The following is a 12646-nucleotide window of genomic DNA, read 5'->3' on the forward strand; positions in this document are numbered from 1 at the left end:
AAGATTTACCACGAATTCCTGTATTTCTTCCATCTTTTGAGGTCAACTTGGGTACATTTAAAAAGTCATTTCTGAGGTGGGTATGTGGTAGTGAGTCTGTCATTGTTTAGGACTTCAGGGAAATCCATGAATTAGACTATAGTGAAATTATAGTTCCATTTCTTCCTTTTCTTCATTAGGGGGTTTGTTGTACCGTTCGTGTCATGTGCGAGAAGGGGACTGAAATGGACTTAGGGAAAACCTTAAATCATTCATGGTTGCTGAAAATCGGAAAACAAGATTAGATAAAGAACAGAAGATGCTATGTCAGCGCGATCTGTATGTAAGTATGATGTGTTACTACTGCATACATAGCTGGGTTTAAAATGGAAAAGGGAAAGTGAACAATAAGTCAAGCCATACAATGTATATATAGGTCTACATCACCTTGGATATGCATCATAATGGGTATCGAAAGACGTCAGGCGATAAAAACTTTCATATAAGCCAGGGTAGGGCAGAGCACTTTAGGGAAGAAGTTAACACACACACACACACACACACACACACACACACACACACACACACACACACACACACACACACACACACACACACACACACACACACACACACACACACACACACACACACACACACACACACACACACACACACACACACACACACACACACACACACACACACACACACACACACACACACACACACACACACACACACACACACACACACACACACACACACACACACACACACACACACACACACACACACACACACACACACACACACACACACACACACACACACACACACACACACACACACACACACACACACACACACACACACACACACACACACACACACACACACACACACACACACACACACACACACACACACACACACACACACACACACACACACACACACACACACACACACACACACACACACACACACACACACACACACACACACACACACACACACACACACACACACACACACACACACACACACACACACACACACACACACACACACACACACACACACACACACACACACACACACACACACACACACACACACACACACACACACACACACACACACACACACACACACACACACACACACACACACACACACACACACACACACACACACACACACACACACACACACACACACACACACACACACACACACCGCTTACAAGAGATTACTCATATTCGGGCATCTGGAGTTTTGTTAATAATGTAAGATATCATCGGGTTTCTCCAGTTAGTTTTTTTTTCTTTTTTGCGTGTGCAAAAAGCTAAAGGGGAAAAGATAATTTTCGTGGCTGTAAATGGACTTAGCAGGTTATGTGTTAATACTGATAGCATACATAATTGGACACATTTTTACCTGGTTTCGAACAAATCAAATGGATACAGGTATCAGGTCACAGTACGCCTTTGTGTTGAACTGATACTGTGGGTAAAATAAAAAGGACTGAAATGGTTCTGCCTTGTGAAGCGAATGGGGACTGAGTGACTGACAAAGATGTATGTTTTTTGATTAGAAGAAAGATGTATCAGAGGGAAATCGAGAACATCGTGGAGTGATATGTACGAGTGTAGGTAAAGAAAGGTGGCGTGTCGTGGGAGGTAGGGTTGTTAATGAATAGGAACATGAATGCTTGGTGAACCATCATGAAGGCCACCTTTCACAGGATACGGTAGCGAAACAGAAATATTACGACCTTCAGTTCTAGCAAAATGATGATACTTCTCTGTTTTCCCATGAAGGAGGTTAATAACCAAATTTATCAATTTTCGAGAGACTTCAGTGAGACATCATGAACCTTACATAGGAATGAAATAATTTAGTTGTCACTGGTTAACCATTAAAGAAATTCTTGCCTTATTAAAATGTAAAATTTAGCATTTGACAGGAAATTTTGATAATCATGATGCCACCTGAAGCTTATGTAGCAGGTTTCTTAACAACACACATCAAAGCACTAAAGTAGGATTCATACAGATCTGATGTGTAAGCATGCATCTCTTGATCCAGCTATAAACTAAGGATTGCACGGAATGGTTGTATCTTCCACAAGTTATGTGTCAGTGCACACTGTACGAGTTTTTCCATTAATGTATCGTAGAATTCGGAAATCGGTGTTATTAGAAGAGGACAGAGGTCTTGAGTTGGAGCTCCAGGATTATGCTGTGCTGCGGTTCTTTGCATGGGGGTTTTAAGACACTCAAGGGGAAACACAGAGAAAGAGTTCAGCTGCTTCCATTGCAATACACTTATTCCTTTGGGAGTTCTGTTAATAAAGACAGTTACACCTGGGGAAATATTCTCGTACGGAAATTGCTTAAAGTTGCATGTTGCATACACAATACTTGTATACAGAAGCAGACTGACGAACAGAAAGTACATAGATAGCTGGATAGATACACAGAAAGATAGATATCGCTTTGGGAGGGGTGTGGAAGCAGTATAATGGAATGGACTGCAAGAATGGTGAAGTCGTATGCCCATACAAAGTGGGCAACAAGAGATCGTTAAGAACACTGTATATAGGCCGGAAGAAGAAGAAGTGAGTAAGGAGAGATCAAGTACAAAGTAGGGAGATTCTGTATGGAAAATTAGAATTACAGAAACCTGAACGTCCAGGATAAAGACAGACGAGTATGGAACAGAACACAATGGAATAGACTGGTATCTTGGAGGATGACTTTATCCCTGGCCTATACCAATCGAGTAGTGAAGTGGTGAAGTCAACCGCAATGGATTCAAAGAGGCCAAAGATGTGATTAGTTTAATTTCCGTCGTACCCAGATGCATATTATGGAAACCTCGTTCACCCGTTTATCATACTTGGGTGATGTTTTGACTTAGATAGCACTTGTTCTGTAGAGATAGTCTGACAATGTGCCGATATGCATCCAAGAGAAGAAAATGGAGGAGATTAACCTGTGTTCACTAGGAAGTGTATACGACTTGTGTGCCAACTGCTGTGACAATTGACCTGGTCCTTTGGAAATAATTGGTAGTTTAATTTGTACGTCCATATGGGAAGCTGCGCAAATAGACTCCGCAAAGTATGAAGCGCAGGTTCAACAGACAGTCTGATTAGGTCGTTGTGCCAGCGTTGAAGACCTTTGGATGATTACTTTTAATAGATAGAAGTGTGCAATCGTCCATACGTATTCAGGAGATGAAAACAAAAGAGCCTGTGTTCACCTGAAGCTCCATTGTTGCACATGTGTCAGTTTTTGGTGACCAGCGACCTAGTAATATGTATAGTTTTAATTATTTGACACCTTCAAAACATTTGTATACGTAAAATTCCAGTCTGCCATGAGTTTTTCACTGATCTGTCATGGGAAGCATCTTTCTCTGACATCGTGGCCGCCTTTCCCTTATACCCAGTCCTGGCACATACATTACCTGTCCTGCTCTGGCATGATACATAATAGCTTTCGTAGGCCTACCTGTGTCAGCAAAATGTTATATCCTGCCACAGGTGTTGGTTTAATCAAGGAAGATAGCAGTCTTTGTTGTTCTTTTTTTCCAGTAACACCGAGTCATTTATCATGAAATGCTTTAGTAAACGTAATGCTTTTGTTTTTATGGCTGTCCTGTTTTTATATCAGTATTGATACCTAAAGTGTAACGTATAAAGAATGGAGGAAAAAAGAAAAAAATACTCGGTAATATCCTGATACCTACTATTCCTGCACTACTTCTGCCACGTGAACATTCAAGACGCAACAGGAAGGTGGCAGTAGAAGGAAGTGTCATGAGCAAGAGAGAGGATATTCAATTAAGACTGGGGGATTTTATTTGTTTAACTGATTTGCCGATGCAATGGCTATTGTCTAGTAGGCCAATGAATGTAATTGATAAAACTGTAAGAATGGTAACTTTAATGGCGTAAAGTTATAACATTACTATACTGTACGGTATACTTTGAAGATATTTCGGAACAGGCACGTTACTAAAATGGTATTAGCTGTAGTTTTACAAACCCCACTTACATCATGACTGAGAGATGGTTGCGTATCAAGCTACGTATGTAGCATTCTCAAGATAACTTTCTAGTACCAGTTGAGATTTTAATTTAGTGCACTGTGGGTGAATACCTTACTGTCCTATCTGTGTACGTATTACCCACCTTTCACAGGACTGTAGCATAATGCTTTACTCTCCTGTCTGTGTGTATACTCGTATAACTGACTACTATACATGACTGCATAAACTGCTGTCCTCTATGTTACCCGTTATATTACCCGGTGCTTTACGGGACTACGCCTGAATACTCTCCCTTCTGTGTACTTATTGCCCACAATTTTGCAGGAATAGGGCTGAATGCAGAGTACTTAAATATTTATGAGGAGTAAGACGAGGTCCTTTACTGTCCCGTGTGTGTACATATGAACACTGCCACTCATGTTAGTATCCCACCGCTTTCACTCCCACCCCTTCAAGCACGTCGGCTGCGGCAACGAATGAGCAGGAGTTCAGTCATAAGTTCTGTGTACATTCCGCTGTTGAAATTGCTCTAATTAGTCCATTCCCCGCTGATGACTACGGTTGTTGGTGACGTAGTGAGGCCCATCCGCGTCCCAGCGCCGTTTCAGCCTGGGTTTAGTGATTCAGACGTGTGGGAGTGCAGCAGCCGGAAGTCTGAGCGCTAGATTCAAAGACTTAAAAATAATTCCCTCTCGATTGGATGATGGATGGATGGACGTAGATGTGATATGTGATGCTGGAGAAGGAGGCCTTATTTTGGTAGCATCGGTATTGCAGACAGCTCAGCTGCTTGGTAACAAAAATGTCCCTCAACTATTTTCCGATCTCTCGAAAGGAGGATGGTGGACTGTAGGAGAAGGGATGTTTAGACATGTGGTCAACTGGTTTCACGTTCTGAACAGGTCTCGGGCAGCAACAGTAACAACAGTAACAACAATAACAACAACAATAACAACAACAACAACAGCGGCAACAATAGAAACAGTACCAATAACAGCAACAGTAAAAAGAGTATCTATGATATATTTTGGCAGGAAGGACAAGGAAGATTTAGAAATTTGCCATGCCTCGTGTTCTACGTTGAAAATAAATTTTTGGGTACGAGAGAATTTTATGAAATCTTATTTAGCTTTGCCTTAAAGTCAAAGAAGGGAGAGTGCTGAATCTACCCATACCCCCTTTTCTTCCAGTAGAAGCAAAGCATGAATTACGAGAGGAAATAGATAAGCTTGTTCGTGAATCCCTGCCCTAGTAAAGTTGCTACCTTCCACCTACACTCACTCTCTACATAATCTCGGAGTGTTATCATTGCAACCTGTCATACGGCCATGCTCAGAGTAGTTTAATTGAGTGAGAAAGCAGATAGTCGAATGAGGAAGCTTAGTCGAGTTAGAAAGCGAGTAGTCGAACTGGGAAGCTTGACCTACTTAGGAAGCGACTAGTAGATGAAGAATATTTAGTGGAACCATAATGAGAAAACTTAGTCGGGCCAGAAATCATAGTCGAGTGAGAAGACGAAGTGAGAAAACAAATGATTCTGTAAGAAAGCTTAGTTAAGCCAGAAAGGGAGTAGTCAACTGAGAAAGCGAGTAGTCAAGTGCGAAAGTTTAGTCCAGTTAGGAACGGAGTTGTCAAGTGAGAAAGCAAATAGTCAGGCGCGAAGCCTAATTGAGCGAGAACGCGAGCATCAGATTTGTCTTCAGGCTTTGATGATAATTCTGGACGTAAAAATGCATAGAGCTATTTTATATCTTGTTTTGTTTTCGTATTCCCGTGGTGTTGTTATTATATCAGGCTGTCACACGGCCAGGGTTGGTGGAGTACACGCGATCACAAGAGTGTCTTTACTCAAGTGATCGATGGTTTCACAATGAGCGTTGATGTTATTAGCATTTTCTTCCCAAGGCAAATACTGTAGTTCTGAATGATATATAATTTTAGATGCAGAAACTTCATGCTTTACGAAATGTTGATAGAAAGAGCAGGCATACACACATGAATGAAAGGTGGCTGAAGAACATTTTCAAATCGCTCGTCCACGGCTTCAGAATGTAAAGACGGGAAAATATAAGGATACTGGTGCCACAGTAGGCTGTCACACGGCTATGACCGGAGCAGTACGTTGTGAAAACGAGGATCACATAATTTGGCTGTCTGGTTGTCTGATACTTTGTTTTTCACTGAAGGTGTAAAGATCATGGATCCTCTCCTTATCCCATGAATCCGATGACATATATTTTCTTGCCATCCAGATAATTAATTTCAGCTTGGGAGAGACTTTTGAGCTTACCAGTTGAGTGCTATCAACTGGTAAGCTCAAAAGTCTCTCCCAAGTGCTATCATAAGCTGAGGCAAACCGTCAGGTAATTGCAAGAATAAAATGCTAATTATTCATCAGAGTGAAGTAGTTGAATTCTTTTACTATGGAATGAGCAAGCAGAATCATACAGATTTGTCTTCATGCTGTGTGACATTTGTTTCTGTGATTTTTTGGAACAGTTCTTTTCTTTGAGTCAGTTGTTGACTGTATCAGTACCTCAAGCTATTGTTGAAATAACGTTACCAGCAGACGATTATATTTAACTTAGGAATACGCTTTGGAGTGAAGGTGTTTGTAGAAATATTTTCAGACACCTTTAGTCGAGAGGCTATCTAAGCAGATTGAGGTAATCTGTTAGGTAGAACTGATTATACTCGTAAAACACGTCACTGTACTGAAGGTATTAATAAAGTCATCTTGTACCAGAATGAATAAAAAGTCGTCATGCTTATGTGCTGATTGCATGGCAGTAAACTGGTTGCTTAAAAACTACTAGGCATTGTTGTTGTAATGAATTTCTAAGGAACCCATAAGAAGCATTATCAAACTTAAGTACAAGGAAGAGTTTATCAGATTTAAATCTATACTGCAACTGGTGCTGGGGACGAAATAAATATCACTTAGTTACGCACTTTACTTCCCTTACTCTGCATAAACGTGAGACAAAGCACACAAGTGATTACGTAGCACCTGAAACCATCAGTGCCAAGTCAGGTGTACAGTCACAAACAATTACCAGTCTACATTTCCACAGCAACTGCTTCACACTTTTGGCCACGTCCGTCACTTTCCTCCCTGATGCATCATATCAAAGAGTCATCTGTTGGCAAAGAAACATACCAAACCACTCTCAACCTGGGAATATGATCCAGAAGAAAATGCGGAGAAGGAGAGCTGAAATATAAGGCGAACTTTTGTATTCGACTGTACCTCTGGCTGGCTTTGTTTTAATGCAGAGGAGTGATTAATACTGATGCATCCAGTCTCAGTGCTGACCTTACTGGTAGGGCGGTGTTTGCGATATTATGTGTACGGTGTGTTAGATGATGCATTTTATTACTGAACATCCGGCTCAGTGTAAGGTACTGTAGAAAACTTTGATTGTCAGAGAGAGAGAGAGAGAGAGAGAGAGAGAGAGAGAGAAAGAGAGACTTAGCACAGAAAAGTGAGATGTACTAACACCTTTCACCTCATAAGCAAAACTTATACTAGGACTGTCAGGATATAAAGCAAAAGATAAATAACAATAACACGTGTGCTGAAGCAGTTACAGTTTGTAAAACTCTTATTTTAATAAATCGTTACAGACTTTCCAAAAATTTTGTTCTGGGAATTATTGAACAGCGCCAGTTACACCGTATTTTTTTATTTAATTGCTTATTAACAATTGCATATTAAAGCTGTGGACATATAAACTTAAAAAAAAAAAACAGGTTGTATTAATGTTTACTATCTGTAATGGAGAATATTTTGATATTTTCATTTTTCTAAATACCGACGTCCAGTACTATAATAATCAAGAAGCTGAGAATGATATACATCAAATGGCATTATAGATACACACTGGCCAGACGCACGCCAGTCCGTTCCCTGGGGCTCTGCTATCCTCTTACAAACGATACAAGACGTCGCATGTCTTTGAATGACACCGCCTGCAGCTAATATTCAAAGTCAATACAGTATAATGTACACGCTAAGGCTGACTCATTCATGGCTGCTGTTATGGTATGCACACACACACACACACACACACACACACACACACACACACACACACACACACACACACACACACACACACACACACACACACACACACACACACACACACACACACACACACACACACACACACACACACACACACACACACACACACACACACACACACACACACACACACACACACACACACACACACACACACACACACACACACACACACACACACACACACACACACACACACACACACACACACACACACACACACACACACTGGACACAGACCCTCTCGTTCACCTCATATAAGCTGCCATAACTTATTCAGCCTCCTCTGAGAAGAGAGGAGCCCAAGCTTTTGAAAACTGGCAGATGATATGTTGTCTGAGAGCATTAATTAATAACGATGTAATAAAATTTGTTAAGGGTTACAATGACCATCTCTGACGATAAGATTGCTTAAATAAAGTATATTTAATTTTCATTCATTCATTCATTGCCAGACGCCATGTATCCCAAACAGGGTGACCAAGGGCATAGAGTTAACTGTTTTACAGGGAGAGGCACTAATCCTCCACCAACCCCACTTGACACGTAGGGATGCCAACAGCATCTGGTGTTATATTTAATTACTTATAGAAATTAATCTAAAAATGAGGCCTTACAAAGTCTATCAGATGGCCTAGATATGTGTGAAATTTTAAGTTCCGCCACATCAACTCTTTCGGACAAAAGTTTAAGAGATCCTTCATTATTTCCATGTAAAAGCAAGTCATATTAAATTATACGTCATCAGTACGACAATATGTTGTGTTGGCAGGGGAATTGAAAATTTACATGTATCTAGGCCTTCTTACAGACTCTCTAAGACCTGTTATTAAAGTCAGCCTAAGCATATCTGTATATCTATACATCTATATCTGTCTGTCTATCTATCTATCTATATCTATATCCATCTTTCTACCCGTCTATCTATCTATCTATCTATATATTATATATGTAACTAGATTTCATATTTCATATAAATGTATTTCATATTCGGTCAGTCTTATAGTTAGAAGCGGTTATTGTAATCCATATACAGTAATAATAATTATTTAAAATCCACCGTTGCTAGTGAATGCACTCGGACCACAAATCAACTGCCAGCTTTCAAAATCTTTAAGGCTTCTCTCTTCTCAGATGAGATCGAATAGACTATGAATGTGCAAGTCTCCAGTCTTTCAAACGCTTTGTGTCCAGGGATCTCGAACGTATCTTGAATTTGGGTTTCTGTTATCTCTTTCTTCTTCGTCTTGGAGGGAACAATCTTGCGGGCTTCTGACCTTTGGTTCCTTCTTATTTGCATAAGAAAAGAGTCAGTAGTAAAGTACTGGACTACCAAAATAAAGGACCCGAAATCAGTTCCTGGCTGCCTGGCTGAGGCAGGGATCACTAGGGGATTTGAATTTCGTTAAAACCGACTTCACTGACCTTCGACAAGCCCGACTTGCACTATAAATAACACCCATGCTTATTAAAAAAAACAAAAAGTCACGTAAGAGACGGTCCTACCTTGTGTGTACTATGGACTGTGAGTTTTAGCGGCCACGTGGTGACATATTAACGTATGCATGATATCATAATCCATTGCGAGTGAGAGGATTATTATGATTAGGGAATGGACTGTGTAGCCTATGTCCAGAGGTAGATGCGTTACAAAAATAACAATGGACAATATTCTCATGAGTTTAGGCTTTCTAGCACCTTTCCCTTAGCTATTTGTTTTGCATGTTAAGGCCTCATTATTTTCTCCTCTACTTTCTATATATAAAATGAAAAGAAGGTGTCATTATACGGAAGTGGTCGGTTGGGCTTATTAGTAATGATTTTTGGGATAGACAAGGCACATCATTTTTAGAACAGTTACGATTGAAATAATTATTTTTATTCTATTCCCATTAACGCCAGACGATTTCACTGAACAGAGAATGAATATGGAAGCCTGAGTGTGTTAATACTGTCGGCACTCACTCAAGCATCAACGGAGCAACTTTAGTACATTATTGTAATTAATACCATATTATTATATTCAGTTTATGAAAGATACTCGTATTTTGAAGTGGTGGGATCTTATTTAATCTGTTCATTACTATACCTTGTTCACTTTAACTTGTCCTATAAATATCATTTCTCTGTCAAAAATGCTGAATTGTAACAATGGATTAACACTTTGTTGTGGTGCTTATTACGAAGTGCTGTGGAACGGTTGTACAGCCTTAGTACTGTCTTTTTCTGCCTCTGAGCTACGTAACTTAAGCTGCAAAAGGATGAAAATCTGGACCAGGTTAAAATGAATGAAGTATTGTTGCCAATCTCAACCAGAGCATAATCGTCTAGTAGAAACATATTTGAAAAATACGTCCTCACAGTGAAGAATTAGCATTATTTTTTTTTTTACAAAATTTCTAATCAGCACAACAGTAGTATTGACGCCCCCCTCCCCCAATGCACTACATTGCACATAAAACCAACTTAACAGTCTTTCTGCACTACTTTTTGTTTACTTTTCACAGCCTTTTGTTTCATTCTTATGTTTTTGATCTGGATATAATTTACCTATCGTAATTATATAGGTGACCATTACTACCTTTACTGGTAAGCTTCACGAAGAGGAAAACTGAAAATTAAGTAAAACTGTCTGTGCATTATTTTCTGTACTTCCTGTAGTTTCTGGTGCCATTTACAATTTGTCAGTCTGAAAAACTTTGCAAAACACCAGAAATCAAAGACTATTGAGTTCCCGCAGAGGACTAAATGGTACAGCCGTAGTGGACGGTATTCACATGTTGTTTCAAAACCAGCATTGCAGTAGTAAATAAATTGATCAATGAACTAAATCTTCACAGTCCTCGTGAGCGACGAACACCATGCAATAATTATCAATATGTTATGTATTTTTTGAGAGGTGTATGAGATATGTAATTTAAAAACACACACACACACACACACACACACACACACACACACACACACACACACACACACACACACACACACACACACACACACACACACTGCAGTCATTATTTCTGCCTGATCCCATCAAGGATTAGATCAGTATGATAGTGTTATAGTTCTTTCACACTAACTTGACAGACAGTTTTCCTCCTTTTGCAGCTTATTTTGTTTAGGTTACCTCAGTGGCAGAAAAACACAGTCCTACCTCTTTCCATACCAATCTTCATGACGACAATCATATTCTAGTGTTAATTTATTGTTAGGACTCAGCACTGAAGTTAGGGCGATTGCAATTCCCAACCAAATTTGAGTTTTAAAAGGTATTATATATATATTTACCAGCTGTCCAAGGCCTTCTTTCCATGTTTGTGTAGTGTCCTCTGTACAGTAGGTGGGGAGGCGCCTCTGTGTAATCCACATATCCCCGGAAGTGCCTCTAATAAACCGTGCCGGATATATGTAATGCCTGCAAACCACCCACCATTAGTTGTGTGTGACGTACGATATCTGCCCGCAGGACCCGGCGGCAGCTGCCCCCCCTCCAGCCGCAGCTACACTTCATACACCAGCCAACACAGAGGTTCGTCCTCCTGGTTGAAGACACCGCCGTCATGAACGTACAGGTGAGGATAATGGCTATTAACTCTGTAATGACGACCTTATGGACCCTAACTTTGAGAGCTTCAGGGACCTTACAGCGCCATCCACTTTCACGCGACGAGAAGTGAGATTCAAGGTAGGAGGGATAATGGGAGAGGAGGAAGAGAACGAAGGAGGTAAGGAGAAGTTTTTCAAAGGAGCAGAGATCATGCATTGTAGAACATTTTTCCAGATGCTAGCCTAACGTTTTCTTAACTCTTCTTTTAGGCTTTTGCCTCGTGTCCCAGTTATCCTTGCAAACCAAATGCTATTACATGCATCTTAGACCGTCTCGTATAACCCTTCATGTTCTTCATAATACCACCGCTTAATTAACCTTTCCTTCCGTCCTTCAGTAATTTAACACCTACAGTCTTTCCTTCCATCAAAATTCTTGAATCCAGTGATCTATTATTCAGTTTATTTTTGTTGTATCCGGGCGATATTGTTCAGTGGACGGGAGACTTATCGATTTGGAGAGGATAGGTAGCCTGTAGCTTTAATAAACCTGTTTAGTGCTACAGATCTTTCGATAACAAAATCGTCTGGTGGTAGAAAGAATAACATTTAAATGGCCTCATACGACTGAAGAGGTTAGTAATCTTCGCTCTCTTTTCCCCCCTCATTCATTCCTCTTCCTCCTTGCCAGCCCACGCGTCTTCAGTCATCCTCTATCTCCCGCCTCTTCCCTAACGTCCTCCCCGGCCGTCCCTCTGAGCTGGCTGATCTTGGTGTGATTAAAAACTTTGCTCACTCTGTCACACGGAGGGACCACAGAGCTGTCTCCCTGCCCCTGCTTCCCGACACCCTCACACTTGCCCTCTCTCCCCTGTCTGTTACTGTCTTGGCTCTTCTTTCATCTCAGCTATGGCACCTTGAAAAATATGTGCTGTTAGTTTAATCCACACCCTCACACTTGCA

At 40.6% G+C, this 12646-nt stretch overlaps 1 protein-coding gene across 1 annotated transcript in view; it reads left to right on the top strand.

Moving 5' to 3' along the window:
• The window catches only part of LOC145408259 (calcium-activated chloride channel regulator 1-like), a 369924-nt gene that overhangs the window by 224442 nt on the left and 132836 nt on the right, over positions 1-12646 (top strand). Inside the window, exon 6 of the mRNA XM_080279028.1 lies at positions 11632-11709. Within this exon, the coding sequence (XP_080135154.1) occupies positions 11632-11709 (78 nt within the window). The remainder of the gene's footprint in view (positions 1-11631; positions 11710-12646) is intronic.

Source organism: Coenobita brevimanus, chromosome 76, assembly GCF_032717465.1.
Source record: "Coenobita brevimanus isolate Jiangsu-jjx chromosome 76, ASM3271746v2, whole genome shotgun sequence".
In the NCBI taxonomy this organism is placed as follows: domain Eukaryota; kingdom Metazoa; phylum Arthropoda; class Malacostraca; order Decapoda; family Coenobitidae; genus Coenobita; species Coenobita brevimanus.